Source organism: Stegostoma tigrinum, chromosome 12 (genome assembly GCF_030684315.1).
Source record: "Stegostoma tigrinum isolate sSteTig4 chromosome 12, sSteTig4.hap1, whole genome shotgun sequence".
NCBI classification, from domain to species: Eukaryota; Metazoa; Chordata; class Chondrichthyes; order Orectolobiformes; family Stegostomatidae; genus Stegostoma; species Stegostoma tigrinum.
Genome location: NC_081365.1, coordinates 74,599,349 through 74,627,099, shown reverse-complemented (window position 1 = coordinate 74,627,099; position 27,751 = coordinate 74,599,349). Strand labels below are relative to the sequence as shown.

At 43.7% G+C, this 27,751-nt stretch overlaps 1 protein-coding gene across 1 annotated transcript; it reads right to left on the bottom strand.

Annotated features, from left to right (window-relative positions):
• Positions 1 to 1,021: 1,021 nt before the first annotated feature.
• nufip1 (nuclear FMR1 interacting protein 1) lies at positions 1,022 to 27,751 on the bottom strand. Its single transcript, XM_048541517.2, has 10 exons — positions 27,484 to 27,751; positions 25,848 to 25,927; positions 23,893 to 23,997; positions 17,558 to 17,620; positions 16,465 to 16,541; positions 10,201 to 10,293; positions 8,355 to 8,605; positions 5,708 to 5,845; positions 4,694 to 4,929; positions 1,022 to 3,003 (listed from the first exon to the last, which is right to left on the bottom strand). The coding sequence occupies exons 1-10, from the start codon at positions 27,689 to 27,691 to the stop codon at positions 1,153 to 1,155; spliced, it is 3,102 nt and encodes a 1,033-aa protein (XP_048397474.2). The 5' UTR covers positions 27,692 to 27,751; the 3' UTR covers positions 1,022 to 1,152.

Below are 27,751 nucleotides of genomic sequence, written 5' to 3'. Positions count from 1 at the left end.
CGGTAAATTGTGCAGGTTTCTCCCCCCCCTCCCCAGTTTGTTTCCTGCACCACGTAATTGAAATGAAAATGCAGATATCGCACTCAGGACTCCACAGCCGCTCCTTGTGATCTCTCCAATCATGCGGGACACTGATCCCAATCATTGTCACTCAAACATCACAGTCAATCCAAAAATCAACAACCAAATGTGCTTTTTACAAAACCCACATGTCCCACATGATGGTGATGGGAGGTGGTGGTGGATGATGATGATGTAAATTCTAACATAGAAAGATCTGATGATGTGTGTCGATGAGCCTTCTAACCAGGACGTAGCCTGTGGAAAGTGGACATGAAAGGGGCAAAAACAAAACACAGCTGATGCCGGAAATCTGGAATGGAAACAGATGATGTTGGGAATATTCAGCAAGTCAAATGCCATTTGGGGAAAGAGGAAGCATTTTAGGACAATGTTTCAGTGATGTTCAATTTCTCTCTCCGCAAATGCTATCTGACCTGCTGAGGATTTCCAAAAGGCCCAAGGCCCGTATCGAACAGCAAACATTTCACTTCAGCTGTAGGGAAAAAGGGAAGCTTCTACTGTTTGAAAACAAACTTTGGCACTGTTCACACTCATCGGCTTCTTTTAAACTGTTTTACATCACAAGTGACAAGGTGAGAGGTATGGACAAAGAGCCCTTAACGATACCAGGACTTCATTCAAACTGGGCTTTGCCTCACCATTCTGCAAGACAAATCGCCCAAATTTATTTTTTTTAGGAATGGCCAGCTACCTCATTAAGCTTTTTGAACCAGGACATGAAACTGGAGCCGTTGGCAGGAACGGAGAGGAGTGACCAGAGTAAATGTTTAACATCTCACTTTCAGAAAATGAACATTTAATACAATGGCCACAAGATCTTGTTTAGAAAATTCAATTAATAATGTGGCAGTTGTATGCAAATGCCAACAACTTCTTAGCTATTTAAAACATTTTGTGCGTGTTTAGAACTTTGCAAATAATCTGAAAACAGCCGATAGCAAAGCAAAAGTATCCTGTTTAATTTATTAGAAGTAAACATTGCAGCTCTACAGAAATCTGTACAGACATCTCATTTGCATTGAAAAACATTACCCAGTCCATGTGGCAAACATCCAAGTTCTGCTTAAATCACCTTTCGCTCTCAGTGTCTGGCATCTCCCAAACTTCTTCATCTACACTTGACAATCTCACTTGGTCCATATAAGCTGATTTCGTATTTGCTGGGAATATCTCAGGGTCTTCACCAACCTCTCCAGCTTTAGGGATGGGGTCCTCACCAACCTCCTCAGCTCTAGGGATGGGCTCCTCACCTACATCCTCAGCTCTAGGGATGGGCTCCTCACCTACATCCTCAGCTCTAGGGATGGGCTCCTCACCTACATCCTCAGCTCTAGGGATGGGCTCCTCACCTACATCCTCAGCTCTAGGGATGGGCTCCTCACCTACATCCTCAGCTCTAGGGATGGGCTCCTCACCTACATCCTCAGCTCTAGGGATGGGCTCCTCACCTACATCCTCAGCTCTAGGGATGGGCTCCTCACCTACATCCTCAGCTCTAGGGATGGGCTCCTCACCTACATCCTCAGCTCTAGGGATGGGCTCCTCACCTACATCCTCAGCTCTAGGGATGGGCTCCTCACCTACATCCTCAGCTCTAGGGATGGGCTCCTCACCTACATCCTCAGCTCTAGGGATGGGCTCCTCACCTACATCCTCAGCTCTAGGGATGGGCTCCTCACCTACATCCTCAGCTCTAGGGATGGGCTCCTCACCTACATCCTCAGCTCTAGGGATGGGCTCCTCACCTACATCCTCAGCTCTAGGGATGGGCTCCTCACCTACATCCTCAGCTCTAGGGATGGGCTCCTCACCTACATCCTCAGCTCTAGGGATGGGCTCCTCACCTACATCCTCAGCTCTAGGGATGGGCTCCTCACCTACATCCTCAGCTCTAGGGATGGGCTCCTCACCTACATCCTCAGCTCTAGGGATGGGCTCCTCACCTACATCCTCAGCTCTAGGGATGGGCTCCTCACCTACATCCTCAGCTCTAGGGATGGGCTCCTCACCTACATCCTCAGCTCTAGGGATGGGCTCCTCACCTACATCCTCAGCTCTAGGGATGGGCTCCTCACCTACATGCTCAGCTCTAGGGATGGGCTCCTCACCTACATCCTCAGCTCTAGGGATGGGCTCCTCACCTACATGCTCAGCTCTAGGGATGGGCTCCTCACCTACATGCTCAGCTCTAGGGATGGGCTCCTCACCTACATGCTCAGCTCTAGGGATGGGCTCCTCACCTACATGCTCAGCTCTAGGGATGGGCTCCTCACCTACATCCTCAGCTCTAGGGATGGGCTCCTCACCTACATCCTCAGCTCTAGGGATGGGCTCCTCACCTACATCCTCAGCTCTAGGGATGGGCTCCTCACCTACATCCCCAGCTCTAGGGATGGGCTCCTCACCTACATCCTCAGCTCTAGGGATGGGCTCCTCACCTACATCCTCAGCTCTAGGGATGGGCTCCTCACCTACATCCTCAGCTCTAGGGATGGGCTCCTCACCTACATCCTCAGCTCTAGGGATGGGCTCCTCACCTACATCCTCAGCTCTAGGGATGGGCTCCTCACCTACATCCTCAGCTCCAGGGATGGGCTCCTCACCTACATCCTCAGCTCCAGGGATGGGCTCCTCACCTACATCCTCAGCTCCAGGGATGGGCTCCTCACGACCCTCTTCAGCTCTAGGGATCTCAGCAGAATGCTTCTTGAATTCGGGTGCATGTACCTGGAGTCCATGTGTTTCAGTATATCCCGCGGGTATGTGCTTTTGCACTGCACCTTCACGTGAACTGATCGAGACCGGGGTCTTTGCCACACCGTTAACTTTTGACTCAAGGCCCAAAAACTTGTTTTCTACAATGTACCGAACACACTGCAAAATCAGATTTCTTTCGTGTCGAACGTCAGGAGCCAGCAACTGCAAAACCAGGAAACAAAGATTGCAAAGATTGGAAAGACACCATTTTAAAAAGATTAGCTAAAGAGTTTGAGACATGATCAGTCTCCAAGCTGCTCAGGTTAATGATATTTCTCTTGGAACTTGTAACGAGTTTTATTTCGAGAAAAATTTCATCCCACTACGCCCAGATTTTAATATTTAAAAAAGGTGACTGTGATCAGTGTGGAAAGCGTTACAATTGAAGAACGCAGCAATTTCAGCACCCAGCGTCAGGCACTGGGAATCAATGCAAAGCTCGCTCATTTCATCCCCCCAGGAACAAAGCTGGCATTACACAGTTAGTGTAAATTTTCCGGTTAGCTATCCTGGTTGCCGACTGCCTAAGTTAACCGTGGCAAATTGTAAACCATTTTGTACTGCAAAATGTGACTATTAGCTTGGCGTTATGGTCAGCACGGATTGGTCGGACTGAAGGGTCTGTTTTTATGCCATATGACTCCATAACTTATATCCACTGAGTTAACAGTTGTAAAGTTCATTTGATCTGGGATAATGACATTGACGTGTCAGTCTCAGGTGGATGCAAAACGGGTTCCGACAGATGAGCAGCTTACATTTTATGTCCTGTCCATAAGAAATTTTGTTTTGAAGCTTTAGGAAGAATGAAATACTTTCTGTGCAATGTTAGACCCAACTGGGTGGCCCAATATTAAACAGGCTTGGATCAAAAGATGTTTTGAACCATGCACCTCATTAAGCTTCCCTCCAGTTTCTCTCATTAAATCGGAACATTTCCAAGAGTGAAATAGTGAATGTGTTTTTCTTTTTGAATACAAATCTCGTGGACAAAGCAACAGTATCCCAGACTCCCTACAGGTGTAGGTCAAGTCATGCAGCACCGGCTAAAGAAAGGAGATGTTTAGGACTGCAGATGTGTACACAAATATGAATATACCTCATTACCATGACTGAATAGTGCACAGCACCAATGCAGCAGTAAACAGCTCAACATGCCCTTCATGAGATCATTCAGACCAAATTCCTGTCGCCCTCCATCATGCGAACTCCTGCAACTCAATGCTCCACCCATCTTCTGACCATCCTTAACTGCTCACCTGGTGGACATTGCAGGGGAGCACTTATTGCCTGTCCCCAGGTGTCCGCAAGAAGCTGGTGGTGAACTGCCTTCATGAATCATTGCAGTCCATGTGCAGCAGGTGGACCCACTGCGTCGCTGGGTCAAAATTCTGGAACTCCCTCCCTTGGTAAAGGACAATGCAAAGGGTCTTCCTAAAAAGTTGTTTACAGCTAGTCACCAACCAACCGCTCGAGGGGTAAAGCTGAGATAACAGATCGAGCACTTTGATGCTAGTCTGTAACAAGCCAACTCTCCACAGGAAGGGCAGCAGCAACGTGACTCTTAACTCAAGAACTGTTTAGATGGGGGAGGGGGAGAGAGAGAGAGAGAGAGAGAGAGAGAGAGAGGGAGAGAGAGAGAGAGAGAGAGAGAGAGAGAGAAGATAATGGGCGTGGGGGGGGGGGGTGAAAGAAAATCTCCAAAATGACCAATTACATTGTCGTATTTTGATATTCATTTTATGAGCTCTCTTAACATTTTCATCCATCATGTGACTTTGATAAAATGACAAAGTATGCTTTAAAGCATATCACAAAGCAGGACTGTACGAAAGCAGAGTAAAGGTCTCACCATTTCAAGCAGGGTTGGCCGACGTACTAGTGACTGCTGTAACGTTCCCCTTCCACGTCTGTTATGACCTCTTCCTCTACCTCCTCTTCTACCCCTGGGAAGGAACTGGCAACGTGTTTCTGAATCTCTGACGCTGCTTGAACGTTCTTTAATCTCCGGATCTTTTGAACTTCTTGCTGCAGATCCCAGCACACTGTTTTCCTCCAGAGCTTTGGCAACAGTCTGGAAGGGGATTTCTAACAGAAATATGCAAATATTATATTCCAAGTATTAATGTTGCATTTTGATTGTGTAAAATTCAGTATGCAATTTTATTGCCATCTTAGACTGAGTAAAGCTGAAAAGTTGAGACCAACAAGCGCCATAGTTTGACCATTACTGTACTCAGAAGCCAAGAATGTATACTCAGTGTAGTCTATAGTTAAACCAATATTATGTGCTTAAATAGCAGATTTCTCTATTCATTAGGCCTCAACCAACCTTCAGTGTGGTCTTCTACACAGATCATAAAGACATTTGCACTGTGACTATTTAGCAAGGAACCTAGTTACAAACAGAATCAAACGGTGAGATGCAACCACAGGCAATTGTAAGCCAGATGTGGTTTTTTTCTGAAACAATTGGACTATGTTTAACAACTCACAAAAGTCAAAACTTGAAGCACACAGAAGAACATGTCCTTAACCAAGAGAGGTCCATATGAAGCTTGTGGTTTATCAAAGACAAAGAACAAGTCACTGTTCAAAGGAGCAGCAATAGTAACCTCCACACATAACCATCAGGTTTTCATCAGCCTGAACTAGATCAAGAGCCAGGTCAGAAAGTGAAAGAACACTGTGCTAATCTCATCTGACATTACGATTACAGACTTAAGATTAATGAAACCACATTGTTCCATCCACTCTTAAATCTCTCAGTTTAATTTCACGTGATGACCAGTCTTAAAGACAAACACTGATGCTGGAGTTTTCATCCAAGAGGAGAAGTGAATTTTTTTAAAAAAAAAAGATTTACCCTCTGGTCCCTGGTCGTCTTCACTGTCTGATGAGCTGCTGTAATTGGCCAGTGAGCTCAGGCCTGACGTTATCTGCTTTGGCACGACGATGATTTCTGCTTGTTCAGCATCCGCCTGGCCCTCGTCTTTGTCAGATTCTGCAAGGCCAAACACAACCTTTCATTGCTTTCACATTTCAGACAGAATCCAACACTAGGCAGACAGTTCCCCCAATGGGGAGGAAGGAGGAGGGGGGTGGTTTGTGCAAGCTGACAGCCACAGGACTGAGCATAATTAATCCTGTCAGGCTTGCTAAGAACTCTTTCCAAATGATTCCTCACAGCGTGATTCAATGCTAAAGCCCTTAATCGGGGAGGGGGGTGGTGGGGGTTTGGAGAATGATGGTTTCTGTTTCCCACACACGTTCCTGTCCAATAAATGCTCAATAGAGAAGATTTGAAAATAGTGCTGGGTCTTGGCCACTCAAGTCTGACAGATTGCCTAAAATGCTATGATGTCCCCACCTAGAGAGCTGAATCACACAATGCCTGAATCTCCAAATACATGAAGAATAAATGGCTTTGAGAAACAGCAACCAAAAAAAAACGTAAAACCCACAAACTCCACGTTTTCTGAAGGGTCTAGGCCTGAAACATCAGCTTTCCTGCTGTGTTCATCCAGCTCTACACCTTGTTATCTCAGCAGGAAAGCTGACGTTTCAGGCCTAGACCCCTAAGCCCAAAATGTCAACTTTCCTGCTCTGCTGATGCTGCTTGGCCTGCTGTGTTCATCCAGCTCTACACCTTGTTATCTCAAACTTCACCCCAATTGTTTTTATTTTTGGGGGAGGGGGGCTCCCAACAAAAAGTCATCGTTGTCACTGTTTAATCACCTCTCCACGAATGTCCCACAGTATCGGGAAGGGAGAGGGCAGGACCTCCCTCTTCCCAAATCCCTTCTCTTAGTGCGGGGTTAAAAATTTGCATTGGGAGTTAGGACAAGGTATTGAAAGGTTCCTGACACCAGGGAACTTGGCCCCAAACAGATCAAGAGAAGGCAGTGCTTTATTTGGGGGGGCTGATGCATAAATGAGCAAGTCCCGTTGTTTTCAGCACAAATCTGGGGCATCAATACATTCTGATCACTTATTAATGTATGAACAATTCAGCTTCTAAAATAACGGTTTCATTGGGAAAGAATTCTCGTCTGAAAGTACCAGAAACAATAGCAACTCCCAGCTAGGAAAGTCAAACTGCAAACTCAATCACAGCTGGGGCACCAAGGCTGCTCTGTATGAGGGCTGATGGAGATGCAGAAACACTGGCAAACACCCTGAACTCTTCAGCTCCCAGCCAACTCAACATTCATATCACATCATGGCACTGGTTGCTTAGTCGACAGTACGGTACGTTTTTAAAAAAAAATCTAAAATATAATCTAATTCCTGTACAAACTCTCACTGCTAGCATAGAACATCAAGACGATGCTGGGCAGCGCTATGCACCATTACAATGGAGAACCATTTTAAATTGGTTGTTTCTTCAGATATCACAAAAGGCTGAAATTTCAAGAATGTCAATTTAAGAACATACTTTTTAACATCTGGTGAAGCTGATGAGATTACCATTCTGTCTACAGGTGACCCAGAAATTTGTAATTGTAATTACAACTGCAAGGTTATAGTAGGGTCACAAGCAAGCATTAACCTTTGTCCTGCAGTCAGGTGAGCCGAAAATACTTTGCTTTTGAAACAAAAAGATGAATGTCAACATTGCAGCACATATAACAGGCAATTTGCAAACTGGAAATTCCCACACGAAGCAGCAAATCAGGTGAATGCGAAGACAATCTGTCATGGTGCTAGTAGCTGGTGGCAACTCAATGCCAGACTATTTCAACTCCCCCCTAAATAGCTTACCATCTATGACAGTATGCAAACGTCAACTCATCAAATATGCTGCTGTCTGCATCCTAAACCATACCAAGTTTTTTGCATCCATCACCGCTATTCTAATGGACTTGCACTGTGCTGATGGGTCTTTTTGTTAAACCACAGAAACATTGTTTTTCCCTGTGGAGTCCATACTCTGGTGGCAAACCAGATCACCCACTTCTCCACAGTCTCCACTAATGGCAGCATTCATTAAAAAGTGAGGGAGAACTAGCAAGATGCCATGCTGTTGGATCGGTTCCATTGATGTAATGAAGCAAACGTAGTTAGTGAAGTAACTGATCCGTATTCTTCACAGCATGTTGCTACGTGAAGATTGTTTAATGACTAGCCTTGAAACTAGATTTTAATCGGACCAACACAGCTCATATCAGGCTGGGAAGAGAGCATACGTGCCACCCAAAGGTTGTGGAAATCCGCCATGTAAACAAGAGAAGGGGTCAATGTTGATCCCTTAACTAACAGCATTGAAACAAAATACTTCCTCATGTATCTCACTGCCACTTATGGGTGCTTACTGCACTCAGATTAGCTGTGGCACTGCTTATAGGAAGCATGAATCAAAAATATTTCCACTGGCAGTAAACCTTCGGCCTGTTGTCATAAATACTATATAACTATATGTTTAAATAAAAACTACTTCTCATTCTTGTGTCCCACCCTAAAAGTGCTGCACAACTATGATAAAGATATTGAGAGAAGTCTCAAGCTTGAACCTGCGTCGTTTTGTGCCAATATGCCGAGCGGGTCGATATCTTTGCCACAAGCTTGGCTCCCCTGGTGTTCTGGTGGTTTGCACGTTGCCTTGTTGGATTGGCTGGGACCATCCTGCTCGCTTGCGTTTTGCTGTTCCTGTGCACCACTGAATGGTCCATCAAAGTTACCTCCGTGTCCTCTGTTAAACCTCCTGCCCAAACCCCTTTGGTGTGCGCTGTTGGAACGGGTTTTCCATCTTCCCTTCATTTTGCTGGCAAGAAAGTGAGGTCAGAAACAAGCTATCACTGCTCTGTAATCCATAAGTAAACAGCAAAGAGCAACACAAGTCTAAAGCTGGAAAGTAAAAGCCAGCTTGCTATGTTTGACACACTGATACCAGTCACTGTGGGCTTTAAAGCGCAGACATGGAAAAAAAAAAGGAATTGTCTGTGACAGTTCACTCAAATTAAAAAAAACTCACCCAACAAAGAAAAATATGACTTAATATTCTTTGGGTAAATGCTTCTTTAGTATGTGTTTGGCAAAAAAATGCCTGCAGGATAACAGTGAGACACTCCACATTTATATCGATCAGTGATTTATCTCAAGAGTGCACATGTATTTTATCAAGAGAAAAATACAACCCCAGCTTCGTAGAATGGTGTTTGCGTGAAACACAGAATTTTTAGTGTAACCAACATATCTAAATTACGCACCACCACTGGCCATAGATGTCCACTCCTCAATCAGCATGTATCTAAGTCAGAGAAACCCTCTGCTTGCAGCATTTTGGCTCACCATCACCAATCCATGGACAACCACAGACGAGCCACAAAGGGCCAGCTTGTCAGCAACAGCCACACCCTGAGAACGAATTAAAACTGTCCCTGGAATATGCAGTGATTTAATTAAAACTAGGCCCATCTAAGCAACATTGCAATTGACACTATCTTATTGTATTCATTTAGAAAAACTCAGTACCTCACCTCAGCCAGGACAGTGAAAGTACACACAATGGTCAAACATGTGATGTTTTCTTGTAGTACCGCACTAGATAGACCACACCAAAAGTTTTGTAAACTTGAGTGCGACGGAATTCTAGATGGGTCTTGGTATTAAGTGCACTAGAAATTGCAAAATTCTACTTTAATTCTACTTGTAGCTTAGGGAAAATGTCACAGAATCTAGCAGTGAGATACCAGAGTTTGCCTCAAAGCCCAAGGTGCAATTCTTCCAGATTGTGCTGAGTTTTGCTGGAGCACTGCAGCAAGCTTCAGACAGACCTGTTGGCTAAGGAACACAGCGCTGTGTTGAAGAAGTAAGGCGAGTGGAAGCTCAGGGTCATTTTTTGCAGACAGAATGTAAGCTTGCTGCAGTGCTCCAGCATAGCCTAGCACTTGCTAGAAGAACAGCACCTTATTTTCTGCTTGGGAACTCCACAGCCTTCTGGATTCAATATCGAGTTCAACAACTTTAGGGCTTGGAGGTACCTTCTCCTGTATCCTTACCCCAATCCCTGCACACCAGGCCTTGTTATCACACAGTCTGCTACTACACACAACCCATTAGTACCTATTCGTTCTCTTAGGCTGACCGTTATCCACCCCTCTATCTATCCAACTGTTCTTCACTCTCGTTGGGCTCTATCTCCAGCTATTGCTTACTCTTTAGCCCCCTCCCCCAACCGTACCTTCTGCAAAATAAAACCTTTTCCTAGTTACAATCAGTTTTGAGACAATGTCACTGAACCCACAACGCTAGCTCCAATTTCTCTCCACAGGAGATGCCAGACCCGCTAAACTCTTCCAGCAATTACTAATCTGTGTCTAATTTCCAGCATCCGTAGTTCTTTTGGTTTTCACTTACTTAAACTGCTGCGTACGCAGCACCTCTCCTCGCTCCTCTTTGTCTTGACCCGTTTTCCTCTTTCTTGCGATATTTTCCAAAGTTGGAAAGTTCCTGAAGCACAAAAATCAGACAATGAAGGCAGTGTTTTAAAACAATCTGTCCCAGTCCACCCACATTAATGTCTATAAAACACAAGACAGAATTTCAGCCTTTCAAATGGTTTTGCCAGATCAGATGATCACATGACACTGCAGCTGATAGAAACCAAACATACAAGTGCAGCCAGGGGCCTCTCGTGGTGCACTGGTACTGTTTGAGTCAGAAGGCCCAGGCTCAAATCTCACCTTCTGCAGAGACATGTCACAGCATTTCTGAATCAGATGGATTAGAAAATATTGATAAGAGCAGCTAGTGTCCGAAGTTAAGCTGTTCCACTTGATTTATGATGTGCCTTATTCAAAACAGAAGCTGCACTAAAACAGCCTTAAGCACCAGTCCATTCCTCCTGGATGAAAACGCCATTTACATCGAGTTGCTATGACCTGACACATGAATGAGGAAACGTTCAGCTTAGGTCCTGGGAGAACATTACCAGCGGAAGATCTTTTTGTTCACAAATGAATGCAAGTCATCAGAGCAGAAGTTGGAACTATCGTTTAGCTGGCTGCGCTCATCTTGGAGTTAGAGGATTGTCTGTTCAAGTCCCACTCTAGACTCGAGCAGAAAATCTACATTCGCAGTGACGTAGTGAAAGGGTACGTTGTGAGAAGCGTTGTATTTTGCTTGAGGTGTCAAACAAGAACCCCTGAGTGCCCTCTTACGTGGGCGGAAAAGATCTCTAATACTTTTAAAGACGATCAAGAAAGGCCTCCTTGCGGTCTTTGTTGATATTTATCCCCCAAATTACATTTGAAACCAGACTGTCGGGTCATTATCACATTGCTGCTTGGGGGGGCCAGGGTGCGTGCAAACTGGCAACCAGTTTTCTATCTCACAACAGTGGTTACTATCACAACAGGGTGTCCTGAAGTGGTTCCTAAGCAATTAAATGTTTTTTGAGATGTAATCACCACTCTTTCCCCAGTGAACAAGCTTGGTGTCAAATCTTTTTTCTCTCTCTAATTGTATTTCTAAATCAAAAAGGCAAATAAAAGGCTACGAGATATAGGAGCAAATTAGGCCATTTGGGCGATCGAATATGCTCCACCATTCAATCATGGCTGATATGTTTCTCACCCCGCATATTGTTGCCTTCTCTCTGTAATCTTTGATCCCATTACTAATCAGGAACCTATCGGACTTAAATACGCTCAATGATTTGGCTACTCCAGCTCTCTGTAACAATGAGTTTCACAGTTTCACCATCTGGCTGAAGAAATTCCTCCTCATCTCAGTTCTGAAAGGTCATCCCTTCAGTCTGAGGCTGTGCCCTTGAGTCTTAGTCTCTCCAACTTGTGGAAACCTCTTCTCCACATCCACTCTATCCAGGCCTGTCAGTACTCAAAGTTTCAATCAAATCCTCCCCCTTACCATTCTAAACTCCTTCGAGCAGAGACCCAGAGTCCTCAACCACTCCTCATATGACAAGCTCTTCATGCTTGGGATCATTCTTATAAACATCCTACGCACTTACTCCAAGGCCTGCACACCCTTCCTTCGATACAGGGCCTAAAACTGCTCAGAATATTCCAAATACAGTCTGACCACAGCCTTACACAGCATCAGCAGTACCTCTCTGCTCTTGTATTCCAGACCTCGTGAAACGAATGCTAACACTGCATTTGCCTTTCTAACTGCCAAATACACCTGCATGTTAAACTGAAGAGAATCCTGAACGAGGGCTCCCAACTACCTGTGCACTTTAGATTTCTGGAGCTTTTTGTCATCTAGGAACTAGTCTATGCCTCTCAAAGTGCATAACCTCACACTTTTCAACTGTGTGTTCTACTATGTCTTTGCCCACTCTCCCAGCCTGTCCAATTCCTTTTGCCACCTCCCCACTTCCTCAACACTGCCTGTCTCTCAACCTGTCTTTGTATCATCTGCAAGCTTTGCAACAGTGCCCTCAGTTCCTTCGTCCGGATCGTTAATAGGTAACATGAATAATTGTGGTCCCAACATGAATCCCTGCGGAACACCACTAGTTCCCATCCTGGAAAAGACTCCCTTTTCCCTGACTTATTGCTTTCTGACAGACAGCCAATCCTCTATACATGCCAGTACCTCGCCGCTAACACCATAGTCTCTCATCTTACTTAGCAGCCTCCCATGTGGAGCCTTGTCAAATACCTTCTGGAAATTCAAATAGATCACATCCACTGGCTTTCCTTTATCTAACTTGCTCATTACCTCCTCACAGAATTACAACAGATTTACCGGGTATGACCTTCACTTGACAAAACTGCGCTGACTCAGCCCTTTCCGCAATGCACTTCCAAGTTTTCCACAATCTCATCCTTAATAATGAACTCTAAATCCTACAATGACTGAGGTCAGGCTAACTGGCCTATAGTTTCCTATCGTCTGCCTCCATCTCTTCTTAAACAGGGGTGCTATATTATTTTCCAGTGGTCCAAAGTCTATGCATGCCTCCCTCTTACCTTTAAGAGATCTGAAAATATCTTGCAATCTTAACACTAACTAGCTTAACTTCATATTTCAGCTTCTCTTCCAGCAACTGCACCCCCCCCACCACCACCTTACTGTTTTTCAGTTATCCTCTGCTGGAATTTAAAGGCTTCCCAATCCTGTCTTCCCACTAACCTTCACCACATTATATGCTTTTTCTTTTCACTTCATGCTGAGCCTGACTTCCCTTATCAGCCATGGTTGCCTTGTCCTCCCCTTAGTATGTTTTTTCCCCTTGGGATGAATTTCTGCGTACCTCCCAAATCACCCCAGAAATTTCTGCCATTACTGTCCCACCATCTGCCCTGCTGGGCTCCCCTGCCAATCAACTCTGGCCAGCTCTTTCCTCATGTCTTTGTGGTTGTCTTTACTCAACTGTAATACTGTTACATCTGATTCCAGTTTCTTCCTCTCAAACTGCAGGGTGAATTCTATCATATTACAATTCCCCCAGGGTTCCTTCACATTAAGCTCCCTAATCAAATCTGCTTCATTACACATCACCAAATCCTGAATTCCCTGTTTCCTTGTGGGCTCTACCACAAGCTGCTCCAAAAAAAAATGCATCTTGTAGACATTCCACAAACTCCTTTTCTCAGGATCTGCTCCCAACCCAATTTTCCTTAGAGGGCTCTGTTCCTCAGCGGAATTAACTGAACCTTTTTATTAATTACTAACTTATTTAAATTGACAATTTACTGCTTTGGAATTGTCTTCTTTCTCTGCAATCCATGTTTACTGCTGTGCTAAAGCTCAGTTCTTTGAAATTTGCTTGGCACAGTCTCAACCAACAGACAGAAACACTGAAATGTGGTTTCCCATGTGTAAGGGGAGTACATAATCACTTCTCAAAGACCTCCATCCTCCAATTTCATTCTCACAGCTTGGCCCTACTAAAGTATACCTAGGAGACTAAAAACAGTTCTGCATAATGGCTTCAAAACAAAATCATACCCTGCACTGAAATATAGTTTACTACACAGAGGGCTGATGCACAGATTGAAAGAAGCCCAAAGTGCAAAACTTAGCTTATTAAAACCAACAGCAGCCCCATTCTTTGAAATGTTCGCAACTGTACATCTTTCTGAAAAGACACACACCATACTCTAAGGGCCCCATGGTTATAGTTAAAATTTGTACGACATTGCAAAATGGATAACAATGCATATCTTGACTATTTATCGAACAACATGAGTACTTAATGGGGCCTAGTTTGTCAGTTTTAAAAATATGGCATTACAGGGTGACATCTCCAATGGGTGCACATTAATAATGACCAATAGAGATCACACTGTTTGATGGTCAGATTCCCTTCCCTCACAAGATGATATTACAGTTGATCTCAAAGTCACCAGATTGGAAGGGGCAGGAAATCAGGGATGAGGATAACCCTGTGCAGAAACTGCACACTCACTGGCATGCAGCGTTTAGGCTGAAACATGAAGAATGACGTTCAGGGCAAGATACTGAAGGAAGTAGCAAGGTTTCCTGAGATAATTTCATAAAGTCAAGAGGGAAGAACAATTAAAAAATAAATTCCATGTCTGCTGAGCATGGGGCTGAATGCTGGAGGTGGGTGTGAATTTCGCTGGTGCCAACATACAGTCTCTACGATTTGGAAACAAAGACGTCGCACTTCAGAATAAATCAGGCGCCTATTTGCCAACATAAAGGCTGCATTGATTCAACAATTTAGGAGCCACGATATGTAGAACAGGTTAAAGTGCTGGCCCCAAGAAATTCCAACAGCTGAACCAGCTAACAAACTCTCTGTGGCAGCACCAACACTTCAATTGGAGCTTTGAGTCTAATTCCATACCCTTGTCCACCTTTTACAGTTTTTAAACTTTTCAACTATTTCAATTTCCTTTATCAGCGGTTTGATCTTTCGCCTCAATTGCCACTTGCAGTGGCGCATTCTATGTTAAATCATGAACTCACCCACTCAGTTCTTTCAATCTGCAAGGAGCAGGATTTCCACTACAAAATACATACAGTCGCTCCCTCCCCTGGGTCCATGTCTGAAACAAGATCCCCTGCTCTGATTGATAAAGTCTTCAAACAATCTGCAATGTGTCCATTTTTTCCAATAGCAAATAACAGAACAAATCATTTCCCAATAAGATGGACTGTCAGGAGGAATCTCACTGGTGGAAGAATTCACAACCTTTCGACAAGTAGCATTCCCCTTCGAGCAAGTAAATGAATTGATCATTTGTTCAAGGATCGTTTTCAGGGAAACGATTAGCCAGGCACATTCCAGCAGCTTGTCAGAAAGGCAATCCAGTAACAGAACAAATTGGAGACAGGCTTGTGATGCTTTGCTCAAAGTTTCACAAAGCATCATGTTAGGGGTACAACTCAGCGTGTGCCACTTTTTACTGTGTCTTCCAAAATTGAACTTTTTCTTGTTAAAAAGAGAGATATGCAACTTATAGACAATCTGCAAGTTCCCACAAGTGCAGCATGTATGTAACTATCAAAACCATCAAACCATGCAGGCTGGAAACAAGCACAGCAGCATGAATTGAGCGCACATACATCCCCAAGAACACAAAATATGAAACTGATGGACTCTCTGTTGTGATAATCTTGCCTCCGAAGCAGAAGGCCCACTGCAAGGATGTCCAACTTTGCTGACACTTCAGTAAAATATAAAACAATTGATTTATGGTGAGAGATACCAACTTTTGGAGACCTCAATGCGATGATCTGCCTGCTCATTCCAGACGCCATTAAAGATTCCAAGGGACTATTCAAAGCAGAGATCAGAGTTCTCTAGCCTGGCCAACATTCATTCTTCAACCAACACCAGCAAAATAAGTTAACCGGTTATTTACTTATTGTTGTGGGATTTTAGAACGCATGACTGGCTATGTAGCAACAGTGACTTCACTTCAAAACCACCCCACCCTGGGTGAAGCATACTGGAATATCTCTAGTACATGACAAGGTGCTATAAAAATACCAGTTGTTACAGAACCCAATAATTATAAATTGGGCACTGATCTTTAATGCAGTTAAAGTACTGAGTTGTGAACAGAGGATAAACGATTACTTGAAGAAAAGGGCTTTTTTCCTTTCGCAGATTAAAATCTGTGAAACAAGAACTAGTGGGAAGTCTGACTGACAGATTAGACTACATTGTCTGAGGCTGTGATGTCCCTCCTTCTTTGGTCAAGGAATGGAATCTGGAGGTCACAATGAAAATTCAAGTAATTCTGACCCCTGAACACCCACTGGGGTCAGAGTGTGTAAAAACAGCCGGGGAAAGACTGGGCCGTCATCAACTCAGTGGGCTCACTACTGCTGTAAACTTTCCTCTCCCATTTTTTCCGACTTACAAAAACCCTTGGCTTGCACACTCTTCCTCCTGCGTACATCCCAGTGCCTGAAAGCCAAGTCTCCTACTCAGCACAGATTATTTCCAACATCAGCACAACTGTTCATAGCTGTGAAGCTCCTCCCTCTACTTAATGCCCCACTTCTCACTGTTGGCAGATTTTTCAAACCGAGGCCGGATATCTCAGAAACACAGCTTCTTCAGGTTGGAAATCTCAGGAAGAGTCTCTTGCTCCAGAAATGATACTTATGGTGGCGGTCTTGGGATGCACCTTAACGTCTGCCATTTTCAGAGTCATGTGACCAGCTCACCTCCTCCTCTCCTCGCGCCATTTGGCAATTTCCTCTGGAGTATCGAGCTTAATTCTTTTAGCGCCTGGCCCATGTGCCTGCACAAATAACAAAAGGATCAAACAGAGAGGAATATATTTCGTAACTCTTAAAATGAAATAACAGATCAAAAACTCAAATTTAGCAAGATAAGCTTGTGGTTCTCAGATATCATCATCCAGGTGGAGGGAAAAAGACTCCTTAGAGCATCTTTCTCACCCACTTTTGCTCAACTCTGCAAAAAAAAACACAAATTGTTAGAATTAATGGGGAGACTGTGTTTAATAAGGCTTCAGTGAGTCATCGTCTGGTCCCAAGGCGCAGAGCTTCAGTCTCACATTGGACTCCACATGCAGCGAGTCTTCTCTTTCAGCCCCACAGTGCTGAGAAATATAATCTCTTGGTTGTATGTTGCAACAATCACATACACCCTGGCTTATGAAACACTGCTGTCGTTCATGCTTATGATGATGAGTCTCACACACACACACAAGCTGGGCTGGTTGCGTGCCATCACATATGCTGAGGATGACTGCTGTGGCCTGTGTTCTCCTATGACCTCAGCTGTAATTTTACATATCAGTGGCTTGCATTCTAAACCAGCCTGTGAGCCACACGTCAAAAACACCTTGCACTGCTTTAGTCCTTCACGAAACAAACAATTAAGAACAAGGAACAATATAGCACAAGACCAGGCCCTTCGGCCCTCCAAGCTTGCATCAACACATTTTGCACAAAAAGAGAAGCTGCTGGAAAAGCTCAGCAGGTCTGGCAACATCTGTGATGAAAAAAAATCAGAGTTAACATTTCTGGTCCGGTGACCCTTCCTCACCAACACATTTTGCCCTTCCATACTAAAACAGTCTTCAATTACAGGATCCATATCCCTCTATTCCCTTCATATTCATATATTCATCCAGGTGTTTCTTGAATGTTGCTATTGTGCCTGCTTCCACCACCTCCTCTGGCTGCATGCTCCAGGCACTCACTATCCTTTGAGAGATAAGCTGGCCTCACACATCTCTTTTAAACATTCCCTCACCAATTGATTAAATTGATTCAATTCAACACTTACGTTTCTCCAGTGAAGGTGAACCAATTTCTCGTGGGCACTGAAGGTACAGTCCTTCACGTTGCACTGCCAGAAACAGACAGAACAATATGGGTTAATGATATTTGTGCTGTCTTGTCACACTTTATTTGCATCCACTGGTGCTCCTCATACTCAAACAAGACAGATCTACCCTCCTGAGATAATGGGAACTGCAGATGCTGGAGAATTCCAAGATAATAAAATGTGAGGCTGGATGAACACAGCAGGCCAAGCAGCATCTCAGGAGCACAAAAGCTGACGTTTCGGGCCTGAGTCTCTGTGGAAGGGTCTAGGCCCGAAACGTCAGCTTTTGTGCTCCTGAAATGCTGCTTGGCCTGCTGTGTTCATCCAGCCTCACATTTTATTATCTGAGATCTAGCCTCCTCTTTGTTCAACCAAACTGACCTTTTCCCCTTTCTGAAATAACCCTGCAACAAAACTGCATGACACGGCGGCTGAATGATTAGCGTTCCAGCCTCGCAGTGCCAGAGTCCCGGGTTCAATTCCAGCCTTGGGAGATGTGTGGAGTTTGCACATCCTCCCCGTGTCTGCATGCGTTTCCTGCGAGTGTTCCAGTTTCATCCCACAGTGCAAAGATGTGCGTGCTAGGTGGATTGGCCGTGCTAAATTGCCCCGTGTGTTCAGGGACGTGCAGGTTAGTTGAAGGGGTCATGGTAAATGTGGGTTAATGGGGACAGAGTTTGCAGTGAGGAGGAGCTGGGTCTGGGTGGGACACTCTTTGGAAGATCAGTGCAGACGCAATGGGATGAAAAGCCTTTTTCCACACTGGTTTTCTACGATTTTATGCTAGAACTTGCTTAGACCATAAAATATAGCAGATTTATGCCATTTGGCCCATTGAGTATGCTGCTGATGTATTCCATCTTGAAGGCTGATGCAAAATACCAGTTCAGTTCCTCCACATTTCTTTGGTCCCCATCACTACTTCTGCAGCCTCATTTTTCCAAAACACCCATATCCATTTGTGCCCCTCTGTTAACTTTCACATATCTAAAAAGCTCTTGCAATCTTCATATTACTCGCTGGGTTACCCTCTTATTTCATTTTCATCCCCTTTATGGCATTTTTAGTTATCCTCTGCTGATTTTTAAAGGCTAACCAAACCTCTGGCTTCCCATTAACCTTCATCACATTGTATCCTTTCCATTTTGCTTTTACGCTGTCCCTGACTTCCCTTGTCAACTGTGGTTGTCTCATCCTCCCCTTCTTATGGTTCTTCTTCCTTGCAATGAATTTCTGTTGCGCCTCCTGAAGCATTCCCAGCAACTCTTACCACTGCTGCTCCACCGTCTTCCCTGATAGGCTTCTACTCTTCCAGACAACTGGCCAGGTCCTCCTTCATGTCTTTGTAGTTGTCTTTACTCAACCGTAATACTGTTATATCTGATTCCAGCTTCTCTCTCTCTCAAACTGCAGTGAGAGTTCCAGCATGGTGCATCATCTACTATGGTCACTGAGCAACAGGGTTCCTTTACTTTAAGCTCCTTAGTCAAGTCTGCCTGATGACTCATCACCAAATCCAGACCTGCCCATTTTCCCAAGCAGGCTCTCACACAAGCTGCTCCAATCGAAAATTCAGCTGATATTTGCATTTCAAAACTGAAGTGCAGCAGAGGCAGTAATAACAAAGAGATTCTATTATTGGAAAATGAAATCTTGCTCAGTTCAGGACAGCTTATGCCCTGTAAGTTGAAACATTAATAAAAACTAATGGTACTGGAAACATTGCATGTCTATTGTGTTCATCTAATTTCAGTCAGTGAGTGATATATCCATCAACCTAGGCACAGCTGAAGTACACATGACTTTGACAACCACGGGTTCAAGTCTTACTCCAGACGCACAGCCACCAAGAAAGCCCTGTCAGCAATACTGTTCATCAGATGGATGAAACAAGACAGTACACACTACTTGGACAAGAACCGGGGAGATCTTCCAGGGTTCCCAGAAATTACTTATCACCTCATTACCATCAGTAAAACCGATTTCCTGATCATTTAATTTATGGCTGTTTGTGGGATCTCACTGAAATGGACTGCTGCATTTCCCCACAATACGAGAGTGGTGACATGTCAGAACTCCTTACTGGACAGTATGAGCTTTAGGACACACTGCAGGCCTGGAAGATACTCTACAAGGGGAATCCCTTTTCATTTGCACTGAGACTTCTCTATCGATGTCCTTTTGTTTCAGTAACTCAAACAAGTGTCTTTAGACCAAAGCTGCCTTCTTTCAAAGTTGTCACATAACTATACATGAGATCATCCTACATGTGGCCACTACACTTCAGTTCTTTCATACACAATAAGTTTTTGGAATTTAACCAATCCTTACGCCATCTGAAGGCTGTAATTATCCACAGAATTAAACAGCAACAGTTTTCCCACCTGCAAGCAATTATCATTTTCAAATCCTTTCCAACACATTTAATATTCACTACATACTATTACAATGTTGCTAATAAAACACATTCTCATACCTGTACCAACCCACAAAGTATTTGGGTAACTTTCATATTGCAGCAAACGTGACGTATTTTTTCGACACACTCAATGCAATATTTTGATTTTGATCGTGGTAGATTGTTCGCTCACACCCAAGCTAATTAACCTACTTCTGGCTAACATAAAGGTGTCTTATGATGACACTTGGCAAACTTCTTAAAAGTGTGAGGTGATGCACTTTGGTAGGAGTAACCGGAAGGCAAAGTACTGGGCTAATGGTAAGATTCTTAGTAGTGTAAATCAGCAGAGAGATCTCGGTGTCCATGTACACAGATCCTTGAAAGTTGCCACCCAGGTTGACAGGGCTGTTAAGAAGGCATACAGTGTTTTAGCTTTTATTAATAGAGGGATCGAGTTCCGGAACCAAGAGGTTATGGTGAAGCTGTACAAAACTCTGGTGCGGCCGCACTTGGAGTATTGCGTACAGTTCTGGTCACCGCATTACAAGAAGGATGTGGAAGCTTTGGAAAGGGTGCAGAGGAGATTTACTAGGATGTTGCCTGGTATGGAGGGAAGGTCTTACGAGGAAAGGCTGAGGGACTTGAGGCTGTTTTAATTAGAGAGAAGAAGGTTGAGAGGTGACTTAACTGAAACATATAAAATAATCAGAGGGTTAGATCGGGTGGATAGGGAGAGCCTTTCTCCTACGATTGTGACGGGGAGCACAAGAGGGCATAGCTTTAAATTGAGGGGTGAAAGATATAGGACAGATGTCAGAGGTAGTTTCTTTACTCAGAGTAGTAAGGGAATGGAACGCTTTGCCTGCAACGGTAGTAGATTCGCCAACTTTGGGTACATTTACATCATCATTGGATAAGCATACGGACGTACACGGAATAGTGTAGGTTAGATGGGCTTGAGATCGGTATGACAGGTCGGCACAATATCGAGGGCTGAAAGGCCTGTACTGTGCTGTAATGTTCTATGTTAAAAGAATAAACAATTTTTCAAGAACATTTACTACGTTGCAATATCAAGTTGTGGCCTGTATTTAGATGTACAAAAGCATATGAGGTCGGTCTTATACAGTATCTGAAGGAATAAAGTTTACAGAAAGAGATTTTGGCATGGAATTTAAAGCACAGAAATGGGCCATTCAGCCGAAATGGCCAGTACTAGCGTTCACTAACCTTAAGTGTGTAACATTCTATCCTTTTCTCTCCTTGCCCCCATAGGTTTTTGATTTAGTTTGCTCATCAAACTCAGAGCTCAGTGAAAGTTCCAGTGTACCACGGCATCAGAAAAGATACACAACCATGAGTTTTATGACTAAGGAAAAATTAACACTAGCCATCAAGTCTATTTAAACAGTCTCAAGAACCAGAGCAAAAAGAGCTCCTGACTCAGACTACAGCCTGGTAAGAGAATCTAGAGGAAGCGATGCCCGAGTGGTGTTATTGCTGGACTATTAAACCCGACACCCAGGTAATACTCTGGGGACCCGCTTCAAATCCTGTCACGACAGATGGTGGAATTTGAATTTATTTTAAATCTATACTTTAGTGCCTAATGATGACCATGAAACAATTGCAGATTGTTGGAAAACTCATTTCTTTCACTATCATCTTTTAAGGAAACTGACCTGTTCGTACCTACATGTGACTCTGGACTCACAAAGTGATTGGCTCTTATACTACCCTCTAGCGATTAGGAATGCTGTTGAACACTGGCAATAGCAAGCACCATCCACATATGAACACATTTTTAAAAATTCCAGCAAATGTGGTGAACAGAAGACAGTTGTATAACAAACAGCTGATGGGAGTTTAGCCTGCACAAATTTATTCTGCTAAATCGGAATGGGTCTCTTCCCAAAAGAATGATGCCAGGCTTCACATACAGTGCAGAGTACAAGGAAATAAATGAAACTGATGAAACATATTCAAAGCTAGGTATAAATATAAGAAAGTCTAAAATTAAATGATTTTGACGCACTTAACATTTTCTCTTGCATTTGCAATGCAAGCTTAGATGGTCCTGTCTCATCTCACGCTTCCTAATTGACCTGTCAATCAAAACATTCTCAACTACAAGCTGAAACCAGAACTCATTTCAAAGACCCAAGAGATTTACATCACGTGACTTAAAGGATTATATTCGTATAATGTTATATTTGACTTTTCAATATTGCTGACCATAAGGAGTCGTGCATCCTCTAATTTACCATGAGCTCCAACATAGAGGAAGACACTAATGAGAGGCGTGCACTCAGACAGGGATCACACTAGCCTTTAAATGTTACCATATCAGAATCCCCACAGTGTGGAAGCTGGCCCTTTGGCCCATCAAGTCCACACCAACCCTCCGAACAGCATCCCGCCCAGACCCAACCCCTCGATCCTATCCCAATAAACCTGTAGTAACCTAACCTGCACACTATGGGGCACTGCAGTCTATCTGAAACAAGTACACCCACAGCAGTTAGGAAGGAATTAGACCCAGCCACAGTAAAGTACTGGTGAGATATCCAAGTCAGCAGGAGAGACTTACTGGGTGTTCCCACGTACCTGCAGGCCCTCACTTTTCTAGATGCTGTAGTTTGGGTTGTGGTTTGAAACAAGCCTTGACAATCTGTTGCAGTGCATCTTGTTGATGTTATACACCGCAAAGAGCATTTGCTAGAGGTGAAGGAAGTGAATGTTTAAGGTAGCAGATGGAATGTTGATCTTGTCCAGCTTGTTGAGCTACTTAACTTCCGGTGTTTTAGGAACCCTCAGCAAGCCTCTCAATCAAACACTGACTTTGAGAATACAGTATAAGCTAACTACCATTAATTTATCATGCAAATTGTCTGACATATTGAAAGTAATTACTCAGCCCAGAATGGGCAATGTTTTGCAATTATTCTGTCACTTAACTCAAATGTACTGACAATTTGAAAATTCTACAATTCAGTCTTAATAATGCTGTCACTCTCCCCACACCAAGTTCATCTCCTGGACATGTCTATAACATATCAAAGAAGTGAAGTCCTTTCATTCAGACATCCAACAGCAAATAGCTGAGCACTGGCAGTACAAGCTATTTATCACTCACATAGTGAGTAAAGCACCCTGCACTTGATTGGGCAAAGATTGCAGTTCAATCCCATCTTCAGAAAAGCTTTCTTTTTCCACAAACAAATCATTTCCTCCCCTATTTTCTATACTGTGTACAGCAAGTCTGAAAGACATTGTCTCATTCTGCACCAAGTGCCAACTGTATACGATTGGCCCATGGGGTTGTGATTGAAGCTGCCCACATATGATGCAAAGACCCTTTAGCGGATTAGTTAATCCCATCAAACTGGACTGTGCATTCCAGGCTCTAAATTGAAATTTGAGCGTCTGGTCCCCAGTCCTGCATCAGGTCCGTGTTGTGGCAAATTGAAGATGTGTTACTTTTAATACTTCTGATTCAGGTAGGCGCAGGTTGTTTAACAAAATTACTTTTGATTCTGAGTTGATTTGATTTGATTTATTATTGTCACATAGTACCTAGCTAGAGAAATGTTTTGTGTCCAGTACAGGCAGATCATTGCCATACAAAATGCATTAGGGTAACAGATCAGATGATGAATATCATGTTATGGCTACACAAAGAGCGAGACCAACACTTAAATTTAAAATTTGAGAGGCCCATTCAGAAGCCTGATGACATTGGGAAAGAAGCTGCTCTCAAATCTGTTGGTATGCGCATTTAAGCTTTTGTATTTCGGACACTATACAAACGCTCCACACAAAACTTGCCCCCAAGGGTCCACATTCCAGTGTGCTGTACAGATGACAATTGGGACAACTTGCTAGCCCTTACCTTGATGTGCTGAGACACATGCTCATCGAATTTCTCCTGGTTTTTGAAGCCTCGATCGCAGGTGTCACAATAGTCCGTGTACACTGGCTCCTTTTTCCTTCTCTGCTTTTGGAAACCGAATCAGAAGAACAAATTGGTTCATTGGCTAGCCCCATTTACACTGTGGTGATAACAAACCAGAGCATACAGCTTCTGGGTTCAGTTTAACACCCTCAACTCAGGCCAAAAATGATATCATTATTTACTGAAAGATCAAACAGCAATTCCAGAAACAAGGCAGAATTCTGAACCTTGCAACACAACAATAAATTTGAGCAAATATGCTTACTGTACTGTACATAACATGCTGAAATACGCACAAGGGGAAGTTATCCACTTCAAGATGTAGCTTCCCTGTCTCTTTTGCCTTCAAGCTTCTGCCAATTTTGAAACTTAAAATACAAGGTCATGGAGGCTTTGGAGAGGGTGTAAAAAGAGGTTTACCAGGATGCTGCCTGGTTTGGAGTTTATTAGAGAGTCACAGAGATATACAACAGAAATAGAAACAGATCCTTTTGTCCAGCTCGTCCGTGCCAGTCAGAAATCCTAAATTAATTTAGTCTCATTTATACCAGCATTTGGCCCATATCCCTCTAAACCCTCCCTATTCATGCACCCATACAGATTCCTTTTAAATGTTGTAACTGTACCAGCCTCCACCACTTCCTCTGGCAGCTCATTCCTTACAGGCACCACCCTCGACATAAAAACCTTTCCCCCTCACCTTAAACTTATGCCCTTTAGTTTTGGACTCCCTCATCCTAGGTAAAAGACTTTGGCTATTTACCCTGTCCATGTCCCTCATGATTTTATAAAACTCTATAAGGTCATGCCTCAGCCTTCGACACTTCAGGGAAAATAGTCCCTCCGTGCCTATTCTCCCTATAGCTCAAACCCTCCAGTCCCAGCAACATCCGTGTAAATCTTTTCTCAATCCTTTGAAGTCAACAACATCTTCCCTATATCAGGGAGACCAAAATTGAACCCGGTATTCCAGAAGTAGCTGCAAACTTGGATTGTTTTCACGACAGCATCAGAGGCTGAGGGGGTGACCTGATAGTGCTTGGATAGAGTAGATAGCTGGAAACTTTTTCCGGCGTGGAAATGTCAAATACTAGAGGCATGGCTTTAAGGTGAGAGGAGAAATGTTGAAAGGAGATACGCAACGTAAGTTTTTTCACACAGACAGAGGAACACGCTGCCAATGGAAGGTGGTTAACAAATTTAAGAGGCATTTAGAGAGACATGAACAGGCAGGGATTAGAAGGATATAGACTTCATGTAGGCATAGACTATTAGTTGAGAACAGCATCACATTCAGCACAATCACTGGATTAGATTCGATTAGATTCCCTACAGTGTGGAAACAGGCCCTTCGGCATGGTGGGCTGAAGGACCTGTTACTGCACTGGTCTACAATCTAACCATTCAACACGTCAGTGAAGCTCAAGGCTACGGCATTGTCAGAGATACCATTTTACAATCTTAAACAGACCTCTCTCTGTCTGTCAGGCTATACTGAAAAGACGAGATGGCAACAGCAAATGGGTTCTTCTGATCAATGTTGCTCCTATCACTAACAGGGCCAAACATATTTTGGCTGCTCACTCACATTTGTTGGGTTTTGCTCAAAGCAGATGTCACATTAGTACATGCTCATGACAGGGACTGTGATTCAAAAGTTGTTCATTGGCTGTGAGGCATTTTGAAACATCCTGAGGATGCAAAAGGCACTATATAAATGCAAGTTCTTCCTTTCTTTGCCTCTTGTGTGGTTTAAGCCATTTGGGTGGGTTCCAGGACAAGTCCAAATGGCCAGAAATGGAGGGCATCTCTCATCCTTAAAAGTGCTGGACTGCCCAAACTAAACAGGCTGCAAGGAGAAGCTGAGCTGACATGCTGAGTATCAACGTTACCTTGTGTTTTCTTGAGTTATCTTGATTTGGAGTCCACTGGGTAGAAGCTTGCTGGTATGGCCACTGTTGGTTACAGTCACCTGGTTTGATTTACAAATAAATTGTGTTAAGGAGGAGCGTGAAAAATCAGTTAGCCTAAAATAATTAGTAGCTATACCAAACTCAAGCATCGGCCAAGCACGGTAACAGTTTATTCAATAAAGCAAGTTAGTAAATAGGAGCAACTGATCCTATCAGAATAGAAAGCAAAGCAGCAATTTATTATTGGATGCGCAATCAAATCTACTCAATCTTTAAATAGATATCTGGCACACAAATGACTACTTAAACTAATATTGATGGCCCTTTAAAATGAGCCAAAAATTACACTCAGGAGTACTGCCCAAGAAGGTTCTAAAATATCCTGGATTAAATTCAGAATTTTGACAATGATCCATATTGATTTCGACATACGAATTCACCTAACAATTAAATGGCTTGAAACAGTGCGATTGCATTTTTATAACTGACGCATTTGCAAACACAAGTGACCATTACATATTAACCCATGTGACAAATGCATGGACACACTAGCTATCCAGCCAGTTAAAGGGAGTTCAGTACATTGGCTGTGTTTATGAGGTAACAAGGTGTAGAGCTGGATGAACATAGCAGCCAAGCAGCATCCCAGGAGCAGGAAAACTGACTTTTCGGACCTAGACACCACTTCAGAAAAAATGTGTTTATTCCTCTTTTCTACCATTCACATTCTTCCACTGCATCAGAAACCAAAATGCCAGGAGGACATTTATTCTCCAAGAAACATTATTTAGAGACATGCACATATCTGTGACATTAATGTTTCCAAATAGTATAATTTTACAAATCCATACTAATTATCTCCAGTTAACCAATGACTTTATCGTTGAGTATTTATTCTAAATCTTGCATTTCCACTAACAATGCTCATGTAACTAATCTAGTTACCTGGTTTAATCCGTTATGAATACAGCTGTGACACTAACAAATCTCCAGATTAAGAGTATTGCATCTAGCACGCAATTGTCATTCTTGCTTCCTGACATAGTTTCCAAATCGCCATGAGCAATGCCTCAGATGATGTACTGGAGCAGCTTTCCCAAGGTGCTCTTTCTGCAGTTCTAATTCCCACGGAATCGTAACTCAAACTTCCCCAATTCCCAAGAATGGTTCCAAGGATAAGGATCGTGCATGGAGATAGATTGGGGAAGTCAGGGCTGTTTTCCTTGGAGCTGAGAGGAAATTTGATGAGGCATTCAGGATCATGAAGGGTCTGCACAGGAGATATGAGGAAACTTGTCTCACTTGTGAAAGGGTTAGGAACAAGAGGGCACAGATTAAAATAAGAGGCAATAGCAGCACAAATGACATGAGGAAAACAAAAGATTTATTGCTCTACGAGTGGCTAAGACAGCGTAGGTGCATGGTGGAAGCACTAAGACATGCAGAAAGGAATTAAATTAGTTTGTTGTCTGAACAGGAACAAAGTGCAGGGGCAGAAGGCAAGGGAATGGCGCTGGGTGAGATGCTCATCTGGAGAGGCACTGTAGAGTCGATGGCCCGAACAACCACCTTCTGTAACGATTCTGTAGACGCGAGGCGGGGGGATTGTTTTTACCCTGAAGCTGGCGGCTGCTGCTGCTGTGAGAGGCCTGTAGCCAGGACGAGGGGCGCTGCCCGGGCCCCATTCCCCATGGCGGTCCGCACCAGGACGGCGCTCCCCCGTTCCAGGGGGGCGGCTGCCAAGCCACAGGCGGCGGCGCAAAAACCGGAGGCCGCACCGGAGGGCTGAAAACAGGCGGCGGGTAACATCCCGACTGGCTCATGCTCGGGCGAACGAACGGACGCCTCTTCCCCCAGTCAAGCGGCTCACCATGTGCCGGCGC